General features: G+C 34.2%; 1 protein-coding gene across 1 annotated transcript; it reads right to left on the reverse strand.

Moving 5' to 3' along the window:
- Positions 1 to 752: 752 nt before the first annotated feature.
- On the reverse strand, positions 753 to 14,618 carry LOC144850624 (tax1-binding protein 1 homolog). Its single transcript, XM_078707958.1, has 14 exons — positions 14,547 to 14,618; positions 13,959 to 14,075; positions 11,928 to 12,107; positions 11,051 to 11,391; positions 10,645 to 10,884; positions 9,886 to 10,041; positions 8,808 to 8,945; positions 8,233 to 8,415; positions 7,399 to 7,557; positions 6,861 to 7,041; positions 6,436 to 6,653; positions 5,683 to 5,820; positions 4,856 to 5,343; positions 753 to 2,554 (listed from the first exon to the last, which is right to left on the reverse strand). Exons 2-14 carry the CDS (start codon positions 14,044 to 14,046, stop codon positions 2,326 to 2,328), a joined length of 2,739 nt encoding a protein of 912 aa, XP_078564084.1. The 5' UTR covers positions 14,047 to 14,075; positions 14,547 to 14,618; the 3' UTR covers positions 753 to 2,325.
- Positions 14,619 to 17,384: the final 2,766 nt, after the last annotated feature.

Genomic DNA, 17,384 nt, shown 5'->3' on the forward strand with positions numbered 1-17,384 from the left:
ATTGGGACAAATTTATCAAATTGGAGTTGACTGTATTGAATAAGGATTGGACATTTTTGTTAGAATAAAGAACAGTAGTGTCGTCAGCATAAAGGAAAAAATTAAGGAGCTTTGAAGAGAAGTGAATATCATTGATGTATAGAATAAATAAGAGGGGGCCAAGTAGAGATCCTTGAGGGACGCCGCATGTGATAGGACTAAAAGTGGATATGGAGTGAGAGTATTTGGTACATTGGGCACGATTGGAGAGGTAACTATTTAAGAGATTAATTGCAGATCCACGGATTCCATAGTGAGATAATTTGTGTAGAAGAATACTGTGGTCAATAGTATCAAAAGCCTTGGAAAGGTCTATGAAAATGCCGATTGCAAGATGGCGGTTTTCGAAAGCGTCTATAATTTTATTTGTCAGGTCGATGAGAGCCATTGACGTGTTGTGTCCCTTTCTGAAACCGTATTGTCTGTTGAAAAGTATGTTGAATTTGGTAATAAATGAAAATATTCGGTCATAAATTACTCTTTCCAGGGCTTTTGAAAAAATGGATAGAATGGAGATGGGTCGATAATTAGAAAGATCAGATTTTGGACCAGATTTGTAAATAGGGGTAACGCGCGCTAGCTTCATCCTCTCATGGTCTCATGGTCTCTTGTAGCAGCCACATCCCCCTATTTCATAGTGAAAGTGATATCGCATATTTAAATATGGAACAAAACGTGTGGTAGAATAGAAAATACAAACAACACAGTTTTCATTTAATATTTATTTAAATCTTTCAAAAAACATTCAATCCATCCATTCAATAAATAACACGATGTGTTCACAAACACGATCCGTCAATATCCATTTCAACACACTCTGCAGGTAAACTCTGTCTATATATCTCTCTCTATACACGTAAAAACTTTAGATCAACCGATGGATAAATGATGCCTCACATCATGAAAATAATTGTTCTTATCCATGATATTGATGGAGAAAAAAAAATCTATCATCAGAAAATCGTTCAACCCAATATAATATTGAACATAGTTTTTTATATACAGGTCTCAATTTCTTAACTAAAAATGAACAAAAGAATTTGGCTAAACATTAACATTGTTGCTATTGTAATACAATTATAATTCAGGTGATTCAAGCCGTTTTCGCAGGTCATGTCCTGCCAATATCAAATTTATGTTTATTTCGATTTCTATTTTGACATGCAACTTTCTTCACATTGAAACAATTTTATTGTTATTATAGATAGGTAATTAGTTTAAAGCTCTGTCTACACTATCAAACTAGTTTGACAAAAAAGTGTGATTTGCTCCAATATGGTAGTGATATGCCAAAATATGTTAGTGATATGACATCATCATATCCATATATGGACACATCACATCGTTGTGTCACATAAAGTTTGATAATGTAGACAGCTTAAATGTCACTTGGTTTCTACAATTATTTAATAGCTATAAATCATGTACATAATCCTATAGATTATAATTAGCATGATGGGACCAACAGACTGGCACACTTAATAACAGCATGTGCAAATATAAACTGAAATAAACAAATTTAACATTTTGTACTTTTAGTTTTGCAATGTTTAAATTAATTACTGTTAAATGTAAAACATTGATAATACAATTTAGTTATTAATATATTATGCTAAATTCAATGACACAGTGTGTCCACATTTACAATGGGAAAAACCCACTAATATCGTAAATACTTTAATTTTATTATCCTTACTATAAAGTTTTATTATGTTTTTTCTGTGACTATATTTCTATAACAATGTATTGTAAGCAATAACTCAGTAAGCCTACTTTAATAATGTTTTATATTGAGTGACATAATAGTATGAATCATATTAACATGAAGAAACAACATTATTTTTATGAACTAACATTTTCTTATTTATGTACAGCTATCTTTGTAATTAACATAATTCAGGGCGTGGTTAATATTTGAACCACCAGTACCATGAAATAAATCATCCGCCTGGTTAGGACCACCTGTGTTTTAAGTATAAACATAATCTTTTACGATGTTTATTATTACCAGTAATACTACAGTAAAAGATGTTTGTGAAATTAAGAGATTGTAAAATATAGTGTTTGTTACGTAACTGACAAGTAGGTGAAATATGTATGGGCAAAAGTTAATGAAAAGAAACAAGTAAATAATAATCATTAAAATCAATGAAAGCATGTTCAACTTATTATGTACTGTACAAAGCAATAGTTTATTATATGTACGGGAATAATATCTAGACAAAAGCTTTCAGTTAATCTAGATAATATCTAATATATAGATAATATCTAGATAAAGGCTTTAAGTTAATCTCGAAAGTGCTGTTGTACATGCGCCTCAAATTCTTCCTGACTTTTCTCTGGCGTGCAGGTAAATTCACACATAGGACACTGCTTTCCAGCGTGCGACGTGACGTGGTCAATAAAATATTGGGGTGGAGTAGATGGTGGGAACACCAACTGACACTCGGGACATCTTATTTGAGGCTCGACTGGAAACTCTGGAGCATCATGGAACTCTACAGCCACATCTTCCCTATAAATATATTTAATGAAACATTAATTCTTAAGCTCTGTCAAACTAGTCAAAAAAGTGTGATGTGCCCAAATATGGTAGTGATATGACATCATCATGTCCATATATGGGGACATCACATTTTTTTGTCACATAAAGTTTGATAGTGTAGACAAGGCCTTAATTTGTTTTTCTTTATTACTCTTTTGATTCTAATTATTTTGTACATTATTACATTAAATAAATAATACATTATTTTATTTTGTTTATCTTTATAAATTATATTTATTTTAATTGTTGCATGTTTATGTTTTGTCATATTGTATTTTTGTGAGGGTCCCTATCGACTGGATGGACCACACTCGTAGAATATTGTTAAAATAAATAAATTGAAAGGAAGGTCTATCAGTCTTTTGTAGACGTCACATATCTATCAGGTTTAAGTATCTATAAAGGTTTGTGAAATATTACAAATTAGGATTTTCAAAGGCGCCTTGAGCAGTTGGGTGGATATGTGCGCTTAAAGGGTGGTTCCGGGTTTAAAATGAATAGTAAAAAATGTAAAATATATTTGTTTGTCTCTTGAACGGTAAAAGTTTCAATTTATATAAGCGCCCAGTGAAGCAGAACGAAGGCTGTGAAATGAGGCCAGATTACAAGTGCAGCTACGGCGATATGACACTGTGTTACAGAATAGGAAATTCGTGAAATGGTCAATCTTCCGACGACTCGTTATCATTAACCATATCAATTACTTTTGTAAAATTATACTTATCTGATGTAATTTTAGTCGGTCTTCCCATTTATGAAGTCAATTTTCTATGAAAATTTATCAAAACAGTGAAAACTTAGATATGTTTGCACTTTACGTTTGCCGATTTTCGCACTGACTTAGGGAAAGCCTTCAAAATCAATGAAGCGTAACGTATACATTCCTGAGCGAGGAGAGCGAGACGACGATACACGTGCTCTCTCTGCCCATGCCTGGCATCGTCACGTGATAAGCAGATACAGTATACAATACCAAACTGGTCGGGTCGAGTATACCCCGTCTATAATCACAACATGAACGATGTACAGTATTTGATTGAAGGTCGACTCGACCTACCGGAATGGTATAGATAATATAGCTCGAATGAGAGAGTTGGAATATTTGTAAACATAAGTATTGCTAATTTTAACAAGTGTAGCCTATAGTAAAAGGCCTGGTAGTATCAATTCGCATAGGGTCTACTACACTAGCTAGCTCAATTTTTAACTGGGCCGGATCGGCCAGGTCTCCTTCCTACTACCTGGTCTACTTGCTTGATGCAGTATCCGCTTTTTTGGAGAGTAAACTAGGCCTATTTTAGGCCTACTTAGACGATCGGGACACCATAGGCATACGTGCGGACGGCGATCGGACCTTGTTTTGCCTCAATATTTACAGCCGATTTTGTAGAACGTTTTAGGTTTAGATTGTTTAGGAGTTTGGTTGATAGGATGGGTTTGGATCCACTGAGTTTTGTTATTTATGGGCCAATCGTTTAGTAGTACTAGTAGGCTAGCTAGGCCCATGATGGGCCCCAATGTAAAACGTAGGGTAGCCATCGTGGCATGGAATCCCTAGTCAGAATGGCTCTCACCCATGACAAAAAATAATTTAGGCTAGGCCTAGCCTAGTACTTGAAGCCGATAATACGATCTGTACTATTCGAGGTATAAAAATAGTATAACTGTATACAATCTATATATAATCTGTACTAAATTTTGTATTTCATTAAATGTCAAATAAATATATGCTACTACTGTTATTATTACACTTTAGGCCTAGCTTAGAAAATCTACAAAAAATGTATTTCACAATGATCGGGTGGTTGTCGTTTGACAGGGGAGAGGGATGTAAATTAGTTGACAAACACACTGTACATGACGTCGCGAGTTTGGAATCCACTGATGACGTGATTTTGTGAATATCTCATGAATATTAATGAGCTTCCCTAAGCTGCTAAAAAACAGACTTTCCATGAATTTACCCTAAAATGTATATGAAATTTAATTTTTTAAATTTCTCGTTATTACTTCTTCATTCTGACATGTCTATATTGTTATAATATTTTTTATTTAATAAATAAACGATATTTAAAAGCAATTTTAAACCCAGAATCCCCCTTTAATAAATCTTATTACAGTGTTATTATTATAAAACCTACAATATCAAAATTAATTTTTGTTTCTGTTCCACAAATAAAATGAACCAGATTAAAACAACTATCAGTGAATAGTCGGTAAATTGTAATTTTTAAAATCTTTTGTAATTTAATAAGAAAAAAAAAATCCTACTTGTCATCATCTTGGGTAGAGCTGTTAGGAGCAACAGCAGCAGCAGGGGATGGAATTGCATTAGCTAGATTCACTTGCACTGGATCCAGCTCATCAATAGCAACAGTGGTTTTCTGTATGACATTCTTCATTGCAGCAATCTTTGCTCCTTGAGTCATCACAGGCTCCAATGGTTCTGGTAGGTTCATTGTTGCTGGCGGATTCCTTGGCGGTAAAAGAGATACTTCCTCGGATCCACCGACATCTAAGTTGTTGGCTTCTCTCTTGGGTTGAAAGACAACAACATGTTTTGGACGTGGGGTATAGGGATTGTCATACACTTGGTCCGTTGTATCTTTAGCATATGGATTCACGTAGATACTTGGTTTTCTTCTTACTGGATCTTCTTGTGTTGCTGCTGAACTACTGCAATGGTTTGCAGCTTGGTTTGCAGCTTGGTTCGCAGCCTTCAAAGCCTCAACTTCTACCTTCAGTTGTTGGATCATAAACTGATAAAAAAACGGTTTTATTTATTATTTATTTTATGTTTTTAGGGAAAAACCAAGGTTTACCAATAGTAAATTGATTTACAGATAGCACTCGATTCCCAGTGCTGTATCTCCACATACTATCTATTTCCGAAGTATCAAAGGAATATTTGGTAATACAGCATCTCATTTACATCACATGCATTATTATTATTATTATCATTTTTTTAAATTATTTCCTTTATATATCATCTTTAAATGTATATATCTACCTATATGTATGTGTGTATTGTTATTATTATGTTCTATTGGTTAAATAAATGTTACCAAATCAAAATCAAATAATGACAGTGATCTTACCTCTTTTTCTTGGTAAAGCCTGTCAAAATCTTTCTTCATTGCCTCCTTTACTTGTGTTTCATCCATCAATCGGTTGTGAAGATCTTTCATCTGGTTACTAAACATTGAGCACTGTTCTTCATTTCTTATCTTCTCTTCCTGTGAATCAAAGAAAAACATTTCATAACAGGGTTAATTGCATTCAAGAAGATGGTTTATATATAACTGTTATTCAAGATTCAAGAAATTTTATTGGTCCACTTTAATTCATTTTGCTTGGCATAATTAAGACAACAAAGAAAAATACATCACAATGCAATGTTAAAATACTATTAATAATGTAGATTGTAAAAATGTCATAGGCCACGTAAAATACTGTTAAAAACGATTTAACAATTAAATTATGGCACTACTAGGTTATTTAAATTATAGACAAACAATTGTAATCAGCAAGTGTGTTTCGATGTTAAGTTTTTTTTTTATGTACATGTAATTCTAAAAGTAGAGTTAACTATCCCAACAGATTGAACGTTTGTTTGTATTTTAGATATGGTAGTGTAAAATAATTCAAGCTGTACCATTTAGTAGTACAAATTCTGAGAGTGCTTGGTTTTGCGTTTGGAGGCAATTTCCTGAATGACCGAATGATCGTAATCAAAACGGTACTGGGTTTGGTCTATGTTGTTTATGGAGTGAGTGCAGAATCTGTTTGGGCTTTAGCCTATTCTCACTCCTGTTTAAAATATTATTATTATTATCAAACATGTTACGCACCTGATATAACTTTTTATACTTTTTGATTTTATTATCACGTTTGGTTAGTTCTTCTTCCATTGTGTGTAGTTGTTGTTTAACTTCATTAATATCAAATGTATTATCTCTGTCAGGCTGTTTATCTGGTAGGTCTTTCAGTGCAACAGCAGGTATACCAGATTGAGTGCCTTTGTCTACTGCCCCTTCACAAGCCTGCTGTAGCATTGTGCTTGCTTCTTCTGTTGATTATCAATATGGAATAGTAAGAAGAGAAAATAAACATTTGCCATTCAAGACATACAGAGAACTCTTCATGTATATAATATTGCCAATCGCCACCATCATGTTGGCAATCACAACCATATGGACATGATATCACTACCATATTTGGACATATCACTACCATATTTGGGCACATCACACAAGTTTGATTTAAGATAACTTACTCCTGACAGCCTCGTCTGTCTCGTCCTCCTTCTGTTGCCTCTTGTCAACTTTGTTAAGTTTTCTCTGTAATTGATGACATTCTAAAAACTTGCTTTTGTACTCCTCTGCTGCCATTCCAAGACGCGTCTTGTAGTCATTTCTTTCTTGAATCAAATCGGTTTTCTCTTGCTCAATGGCAATCTAACAAAAATAATGTAATAATAATTTCACAAAACTGTACATCAACATTTAAAATATTATTTATTTTATGTTGAGAATGACCATATTAAGGCAAAAACTGGGTGTAATGTTTGTTTATTGATTTTCCACAAATAATACATATATATTCTTAATAAATCATTAATTATTTATAAATGTGGATGATGGTCAAAATAAGTCTAGAAATAGACTTTAAGCAGAGACAACCATTAACTAAATAGAAAAAACATTACAATGAAAATACTGTACAATAAATATAAAAATAAATACATAAATATAGGGGAAAAAAAAGGTAGAGTGGTCAATATGGTCGATAATGATGAATAAAATATATCATACCAATTTCTTCTCTAGTTCAACTTTTTCTTTGAACAGCTGATCATAAAAAATTTGTCTCCTCTTTAGCTTAGCTGTGATATCATCTAGAGCCACCCTCAATGCCTCTGACGGCCCTCCTACCACCGTGTCTTTCACATTCTTCTGTAGTTTTTCATGATCCTAAATAGAATCCATACATTATCTATTATTATATAACACCTAAGTAAATTCCTGTCATTTGATTGGACGATTGTGGGTCACATGGCGTGCAATATAGTTATTATTTGTATACTAATAATCAATTGATACATTCTCTTTTGCTATGGATATATGTCATTATGGTGTTCCAAAAAAAAGATGAATGAATGGATGTACTGACAAACTAATAAATTAAAATCAATATATTTTATCGGGAGATTAACAGAAACACGCTAGCCATCTTGGTGCGCCCTCTATGTTGTATATCTCAAGTCATGAAAGTGTATATTAGTATTATTACCAGAATGCAACATTTCTTTCTCTGTTGAAATTCAATTTTAATAAGTATAAAGTTCTGTTTACATTAGCAAATATTATGTGACAAAAAATGTGGTGTGCCCATATATGGACATAATGATGCCATATCACTACTTATTTGGTACATCACACTTTTTTGTCATAACAAGGTTGATAATGTAGACAGAGCTTTAATCATTTGAGAAATGTGAATATGCAAGAAAAATAAAACTTATTGAAACTTTTTTTTTATAGATAAGAATGAGGGTAAGAACATTTATATATTTAATTATGTAAAAAGTAAATACAAAATGAGAGACGTTTTAAGGAAATAAAAGAGAAAGGTTAAATGTTTGTTACCTTGGCTAATTTATTCATACTCTGTCGCATGACCTCTAGCTGTTCCTGCAGAAGGCCCTCTTTCTCCCTAAAAGCGTGTTCTTGTCGAATAATCTTTTGTTGCAGTGTGGCTTCTTTCTTTCTGAACTGTTCTCTTGTTTTCAATAGTTTGTCGTTCACATGGTCCTTCTCAATTGATGCATTCTAGCAAAATGTATCAAATAACAAAACACATTAGTTCTTAATTCCTATTATTAATCTTATCATTTATAATATTTAGTCATTTCATTTTCATTTCAAATGTTTATTTGGGCATAAGTAACCCAGGGTCAGGAAGTTTGTGGAGTAACACTAGTGTCTGCTGCAGCTCTGTTGTTGCTAAAGCTGCAGCCCTGTTGTTTCTAAGCTGCAGCCCTGTTGGAACAATAGAATATTAATTTAAAGTAAAACTTTTAAGCATTATTATCTGCTATTTAATCTTTAAAGGTATGACAAATTCTATTTTATATTCTGTAGACATGTTGTATTGACTTGAAAATTCTTGTAAATATCATTTACAATATATACAGTAATATTCTAAATATTTATTTGGTTACCTCCAGATCTTTAGATAATTTGTGTTGAACTGTTTTCAATGTGCTAATCTCTTCTGTTAGCATAGACTTTGTCTGTTGTGTAGCTGCTAGTTGACTTTCTACTTGTTCCAAACGATTTTCATTGCTTCTCAAATAGTCCTAAAATTATTAATATAATATGGATAAAATGTAATATAGTGTTGAGAATATTATCTATACATGTTGACTATTCCAATATTATACTTTCTAAAAACCGGAAACTCTACTACAACTAGACTTTTCTAAAGCTCTGTCTACACTATCAAACTGATGTGCACAAATATGGATGATGTCATATCACTGCCATATTTGGGCATATCACTACCATATTTGGGTACATCACACTTTTTTTTGTCAAACTTGGTGTGGACAGAGCTTTAAGGTCCAAAAGGACAAAGATTTGTTACTTTTGAAAACACATTTGGAATAATATAATGTTTGGAAAACCAGATTAATCAGGTCAGCTTATAGGTTTCCGATATAAAATATTATTATAAACATAAAAACAATAACAATTGTGATAAAACACGCAACACTGATAACACTATGATAGATAATTTAGATAAATTATATAATACAAATATAATCCTGTTATGACAGGAAATAAAGATTAAAACTATGCAGGGTGAGGTCATTTTCAAGGTCAATACCTGCCTACACTAACAGCTTTCATTTGTTGATGGTTGGTGTAAAGCTCTGTTTACACTATCAAACTAGTTTGATAAAAAAAGATGTGATGTGCCCATATATGGTAGTGATGCTTAAATATGGTAGTGATATGACATCATTATATCCATATATGGGCACATTGTCACATAAAGTTTGATAGTGTAAACACAGCTTATTACTCTTTTGCATTTAACTGACCAATCACAGTACATTATGCTAATAATAGTTCTCCCCACTATACAACAACAATACTTTAATCCACAATTTTGCTGGGTTTGAGAATAAGTGTATGAAAATGTGAAATAAAATGGGAGATCAAAATATGTTAATAAGTAGTATAAATTTATGAAGTGAGAACAGGGCATAAGTGAAATAAAAGTAATCAACATACTCTATCAGCTCTGGCAACCAGGAGTTCTTTTTCAATCTTTTTCTTCTCGTCCTCATGCTCACGTTTCAATTCACATGATTTTTCTGAACGCCTACGCATATCTTGAAGCAACACTTCAAGAGCTTTTACTTCCTGTTCAGATGAGAGAAACTGTTCCTGAAATATTACAAGGAAATAGAAATAATGTAAACACTAGAAATAAATGTACATCATATATATTTCTTAAGCTTTGTCTACACTATAAGTATCAAACTTTATGTGACAAAAGAAAATGTGATGTGCCCAAATATGGACACGATGATGTTATATCACTACCATATTTGGGCATATCACAACCATATTTAAACATATTACTACCATTTTGTCAAACTAGTTTGATAGTGTAGACAGAGCTTTAAGGAACCAAAGAGGAACTATTGTGGATACTGTTGCGTCAGGGGATTCAAGAGGGGGAACCATCAGACCCCGGCCTATAAATTTTATGTTAAGTTCAGCACTTTACTTTTAGACCCTTTTTATAACAAAAGTGGAGCTGTATCTTGGTGGTTAACATGCTTGCTCTCCAATCCTAAGGTCCAGGGTTCAATTCTGTCCTAGTGCCATGGTTGTAACTCACAACTCTTTCAACTCCACTACCTAAGCCTCAAATGAGACTTAGTTTATAAGCACGATAAATTATTAAATAGTTTATCCATCCTGTAATTGGAGAGTTACTCGCTGTTGGATGCGTATGAAAAAAAAAAAAATGATTGTGCATACCTTATATTGGTCCTTCTCTTTCTTAACATCCATAAGTTCAGCTGTTAGTTGATCTCTGATTGAACTCAATGTGTTGTTGTTTGCAACTACTTCTTGTAAGTCAGCTTCTGTAGATTCCAGCATCGTTTTGTAGCGTGCATTCTCCTCTTCTAGTTTCTTGATTTTGTCAGACGCCAAACCCACGTTTGTCTCCAATAGGCTCCTTTGATTTTCCAGATTGTTTAACTCTAATGACAATTCCTGTGAGAGATGAGAACATTTAAGGTTGAGTCTACTTAAGACAAAAAATTCCACATAAAATGACAATAGGATAAATTGATACTTTATAAGGCACTAAAACAGTGTGTGCATTTCTTGAAAGAGGCCAGGAATTATTCTTGATTAAGCTAATAAATGTCAAACTAACCTGTTTAAGTGAAGTTAGCTCAGCAATACTAGCATTACTCTCTGTAAGATCCTTCGATGTCTCTGCCAGCTGTTTTTCCAGTTCATCTTTAGCATTCTCCAGCTCTTTTTGCTTCTCTACCATCTTCTCTTTTTCATCAATGGCGCGTTTTAGCTTCTCTTCCTGGATGATGGTCTTAGACTGGATCATCAACATGTCTTCATACTCATCATCAATCTCAACAAACTCAACATCAGTGAGGTGAAGGAACTGGAAAGGTGTACTTGCACCCCTCATCTTGCCTAGTCTGTCGATGTAACAGAACTGGTAGAATTCGCCATCATCTTTAGGTAGATAGTATGCTGTCAATAGAATCAACATTTTAAATTAAGATCATATTCTTAAATTGCAATACAGACCTTGTAAATATACCTTATAGTTGAGTAAAACCGCTGCTGGGTTTTGGTCTATATATTGTATATCATGTTTTTGTACTCTTTGTGTTGTTTTGGGGCACTGTGGCGCAGTGGTTAGTTTGGACTCACAATCCAGAGGGAGTTAGTTCAAGCTTCGGTCACTGTAGTCCTTGAGCAAGATTTTTTTTAATTTACCTTCCCACCTAGAGGTAAAAAATGGGTACTGGCATTTGAAAATATTTGGAAGGTAATTCACAAACCTGCAGAATACAGTGGGGTCTAAATGAAATAGAGATGGGCACCATGACCATTAGCAAATAAGCTTCAGTTTCAACTTTACTGTACTTTAGCTACCTTGTTTTGATATTAAAATATATAATTTATGTATAAGGCTGTAATTGGCGATATCGCTGTTAGTTGTAATTGAAATAAAATAAAAATTAATATATGCAAATACAGTAATTTTGTCTGTTTGTACTTACAATTAAAAAGAATGTTCAGCTTATACTCTTGGCCCGTCTGCCAATCATTTGGCATAGGTGCCCAATCATAGGTGATCTTTTCTCTGGTAGTGCTCCAACCTATCTTAAACAGACCTACCCAATCATTCTTATTTGGCTCAATAGACTTGGTTAAAGTATAGCTACATTGAATGTGAGCATCTGAAACCAAATTCACAATACAGCTGAGTGGTAATTTATCAATTATTATTACTTGTATATTTTCAAATTGAGGATACACTATTTGTTAGTACATTCATTACAGTACAATTCATTGTAATTCTATTTTCATTAGAAATTAAATTCAGATAAAAAATGGATTGTTTGTAGAGAAAACAAGAGTACAGTACAGAAAGAAAGTACTGCAACTTTACCTACGAAGTAGCTTCGTAGATAGAACGTAGGCTACGTTGTTGGCTTCGTAGGTTCCATTGTTTGGCTTCGTAACCTCAATAAACAACTTTCAATGAGCTACGTTCTGAACTTCGTAGGGAGTTCGTAACCTATATAAACAACCCTGCGATGTTCTTAGTGAAGTAATTAAGGTGTGAAATTAATGTGTTAAATTTAACTGGCGGAGGACCAAGTTGTAAATTACTAAAAAATAAATAATATTTTTTAATCGTAATCTTTTCCTTCGTGCGTGTTTACCTACTCAACGGCGAATATAAATTTCCCACGATGTAAACGTAGAGACACGATCCAACACAGGTGAACCGCAACGAACAGGCCAACTAATATAACGAACAGGCCAACTAATATAGCGAACGTCCAGTCCATCCAGAAACGATGCCGAGAAAAAAAAGATCGTAAACAATTCATTCTAAATATAGTATCAGAACGTTCAATCGGTCGCTCAAAAAGACTGCCGACAGAAGACCGTAATTAATACAGACCTAGTTTTTTTGGTCACATGGCATGAAACGCGATACTCTCTGCTTTACCGCAATCTTTCACGTGTTTTTTTTAAAACTAGTACAAGAGGGTGGCTGCCGGTCTGACGATCGTGTACCTGGATTTTGTGTCACATGACATGAAACATAATACTCTCTCTCTGAAACTGCTCACATGTTTTTTCCACTCCAAATTCTGTTCGGGCTTTTTTCTTTACACATGTCGTAATCATTTTAAAAGGCCTAAGCCAGGCCTATGTTAAATCTTAATATGGAATATTTATTTATTTTGCATATATTTTGTTGGGTTAGGTGTCGTTGTTTTTATAATTCGTAGGTATTCCAAGGTAGGATTAAATAATTTTTAGTGTAGGCCGCCGAAACAGGCTAGCCTCGACTCTCTCTACGTGAGCTGAGGTCCACCGGCCCGATGTCGTTTCGTCGGCGGATTTCCGTTCAAATTAGGATAACCGATACGTAGGGCGGCTACAAAAATTGACGTCTACTATCTTTAGATAGGATTTTAATTAGCAAACAATACATTGTTTGTTTGCATTGTCAATGCTTCTAAAGGCGATAACAATGGTGTTTACTAGCCCTACGAACCACCCTACGTAGGCGCGCCTAGATAATTATCATAACAATACATCGTAGGCTACGAACAATACATCGTAGGAGAGAACAATACATCGTAGGAGAGAACAATACATCGTAGGCTACGAACAATACATCGTAGGCTACAAACAATACATCGTAGGTTACAAACAATACATCGTAGGCTACGAACAATACATCGTAGGAGAGAACAATGACCTACGATCTACCTACGCGTAGGCTACGAAAGGCTACGCGTAGATACGAAGCAGTAATTTCTTTCTGTACTGTAAAGGATGTAAAAAAAGCAGACAGTGAATTATCTCAATACCGGACACCTTTGGACCACCAAATATGTTTGGTTTTCCGGAAAGTCTGATATTTGAAATGTGTTTTTAATGGTAAAAAGAAATTTGGGACCTTTTGGTTCTGAAGAAAAGTCTGGTATTGGGAGAGTTTCTGGTTTTCAGAGAGTGCGGTATTGGGAGAGTTTACTGTACTACAATATTAAAACATGGTTACCAACCTGGTGGATAATTCTCAGCGACATTGTGGAAGATGACTTGTGCATAGTCCATGGTTTGGTCCGAATCCTTTTCCGCTGACCGTTCCATGGCTTTAAATTATGTTAAAATACCAAGTTCTACAGGTAATAATAAGACAAAGGTCACTACACAGACAGGCTTATTAATTTATTCATAAATTTATAAAATAGGGCTTCACTTTTTATATAAAATACAATTCATTAAAAAAAAGGATAGCCTATTTATTAGGCCTAGACGTAATTGCTATTAAAAATAAATGTGTACATAACACTGTATATAATAGTAACGCCAACTGTATTACATTAAACGTACAGTACTGTACAGTACGACTAGCTAGCCAATTTCCCTTAGTCAAGTGTCAGTAGGCCTAGAGGCCTTTCTTTGTACGCGACTGGCTGGCTGTGGACATTTTTGTTTGGCCACCACCACAACCAAGTTTACTCGATTGTTTTCCATCCCGAAATACTCAAATTTACAGTCTATTTGATCAAAAAATACATTTTATAATTGTACCAAGTATATAAAGAAAGTTTGTAAGAAAATTAGACTATTAAATATCTACCACAAACCTATATTTTTAGTTATTTTACGTGCGACGAATGTGAAATTACTCTTATCTTCCTCCTGTGTATTGCGACTGCGACAGAAAATAAACATGACGACATCATTGTTTTTTTTCATGGCTGATTATAACTACGAAAATATTGCGGTCTGACACGATCTGTATAATACATGATTGTGTTTCAATTTGAATATGCATGATTTTACATGGTACATGGTAGGGGCATGGATTAAAATCCATGGTAGGGGTTACCAAATTGGTTTCGTAGATTGAGTTATTTTTAGTCGTATGACCACACAATAGGCCTATATTGGTTTAAAGTAAAAATTATAAAGAAAATGCATTATTTTGGGAGATCGATCGAAATTTTGGAAATTGTTTGTGATGAATTGAGTATTGAGGGCGCTGCGTAGTCATTCTGTAATTGGAATACAGGTGACACTGTGTGATAAAAGACCGTGCGTAAGCAGAGCGGGTCTTTTGTTCGTTTTGTTGGCTCTCGCTATGTTACTACAGTTTTGGTTGAGAGTTTGTTTAAGCTATTGATATGTTCTTATTTTGTAAGTACTAAGCTTAACTTGTATATGTATAAGCAACTGATTTACCATATGTTAACTATAATCATGCTTACAATTAATGAAACTTGCATTTACAATATTTATCTTAGTTTTGCTCAGTCGGAAGTATAATAATCAGGAGTTGTTATCTTGTTATCACGAGTTGATGCTGTGTCATACATACGTTGGTGTTGATAACTTGAGGTACTATTATATTGTGATTGTTCGTTGTTGTATTAGTGTTGTGAATTATTACATTATTACTTATTGTTATAATTGACTGTTAGATACAGTGGCAATTGTTATTTGTTATTCGTATTTTGCAGGGCTTGAATCTTATATCTTGAATCTCGAATTCTTGTACCTGAAATGACTTATGCCTATGTAATGATTTGATGCTGAAGTACAATATATACGAAACTAATAAAATCGCACTGAAGGAAAGAAACCAAGTGTTTTCTCCTCTTTATTTGTTCGGACCACGACAAACTTGGCGCTGCGAGCAGGGTACCAAGCATCAAGCATCAAGGTCGAAGAGGACCAGTTACCGGAATCTAGGCTCTCAAGTTATGAATGGAGATAAGAACATTGATACTTATATATGAATGTGTTGATTATAATTTAACATTTGGGAAGTTGACCATATAATTTAAATTGATAATTCTAATAATTGGTGTGACATGTGTGACATACAATACTCTTGCTTGGAATTATAATCATTGAAAAGTGTGGATCTGTTAAAATATATTGTTGATATGTTATCTGTGATCAATTGTTTATATAGTACCTTATAGTTTAGTTTATGAATGATCGTTGTTCGTATATTCTCGATTTAAACTCGTTATATCATCTGTGTATATTAATATGGCGAAAGCTGAGAAACCCGATACTGAGACCACAGGAATTAATAGTATGATTGCTGCGCTTACTGATGTGTTGAAAGGTGTGGGTGTTCAAAAAGTTCCTCCTATTAAGTTGGCTAAATTTAGGGGTCGTCCAAAATCCCCTGGGGATGTCACGTTGCGGGAATGGCTCGAAGATTTTGAGACATATTGTACACATTATAATCTAGGTGGGGACGTAAAATATGATGCCCTAGTGAGTCACTTGGGGGGATCGGCTAAAGACGAAGTACATTACCAAATGTCCATATTGGGTAAAGGCAAAAATGTCAAAAAGGCCATTCAAGTGTTACAGACTACCTTTTCTCCAGATGAATCCGTATCGGCTTTAAATACTTTGTTTTATTCTCGTAATCAGTTGGATTATGAAAGTGTGGCCGAATATAGTTTAGAGTTAATGAAAATTTATTCGCGATTATTGGAAGCTTCTTTCCCCAATGAACAGAATGCTCTCAAACATTTACAGGACTCCACACTCAAACAGAGATTGGTAGAAGGGGTACGGGATCCACTCGTTAGGCGTGAAATGCGCAGAATTGAATTGGCGTCTAGGGGTAAATCCTTTATGGAAATGAGGGAGGAAGTTCTTGAATTGTTTAAAGGCGAGACATCACGGGGTTATAGACCGAAAGTTCAGGGTGTAGATTTTCCAACAAATTCTTATTCAAACCAATCTGAAAATTGTGAAATTAAAAAGGAGTTAAAGGATCTTAAACAACAACTAGATCAACTTCAACAGAGTTTATGTAAGTTTTCCCAAAATACTACTAATAATTCTTTTAATAGAAGTGGGCCCCGTCGTTGTTTTAATTGTGGGCAATTTGGTCATAATAGAGATAATTGTGAAATGCCTCCAGGTCTCTGCTGGGAATGTAAAAAGGTCGGCCACTTTGCTGCAAAATGTCCAAGTAGAGTTAGGAAGTCAAAGCCCGAACCATCTACAGATAATCATAATCTAGGTTCTGTTCAAATCCCGGTTGTTTCTGTGGAAGATAAAATTATTCCCCCTAATGATTTACGAGAGCCCTCGGAATCCTCTTTGCTTAGCCGTTTAGTTGCCCAAAGCCCTTGTGCTGTTATAAAGTTTGGTTCAGTTGAATTGGGTTCAGTTCTTGACACAGGAGCGGAAGCATCTATCATTCCTTCTTCAATTTATCACAGAATTCTAAAATCTGAGCTGGGTGGTTTACACAGTGCAGACAAGTTATTTACCAATGTGATTGGCGTCTGTGGTGTTGAAGTTCCGATTGAGGGCTATGTTGAAGTTCCAATTGAAATATTAGGGCACAATTTGTTGGGTAGTTTTCTCATTGTTTCTGATAGTGCATGTAATAACAATGTTTCTTATCCAATTTTGACAGGATGTAATATTTTACGTTATATTCA

The sequence above is a fragment of the Antedon bifida genome, chromosome 1 (assembly GCF_963402885.1).
Source record: "Antedon bifida chromosome 1, ecAntBifi1.1, whole genome shotgun sequence".
Classification (NCBI taxonomy): domain Eukaryota; kingdom Metazoa; phylum Echinodermata; class Crinoidea; order Comatulida; family Antedonidae; genus Antedon; species Antedon bifida.

What these genes read in the sequence shown, in the direction of transcription:
- LOC144850624 (XM_078707958.1), bottom strand. Translation starts at nt 14,046, where the DNA reads ATGGAACGGTCAGCGGAAAAGGATTCGGACCAAACCATGGACTATGCA. An exon ending in AAGAGAAGGACCAATATAAG is followed by an intron (nt 10,042 to 10,644) that starts GTATGCACAATC and finishes GTAATATTTCAG; the next exon opens with GAACAGTTTCTCTCATCTGA. An exon ending in GTATGAATAAATTAGCCAAG is followed by an intron (nt 7,558 to 8,232) that starts GTAACAAACATT and finishes GATTCTATTTAG; the next exon opens with GATCATGAAAAACTACAGAA.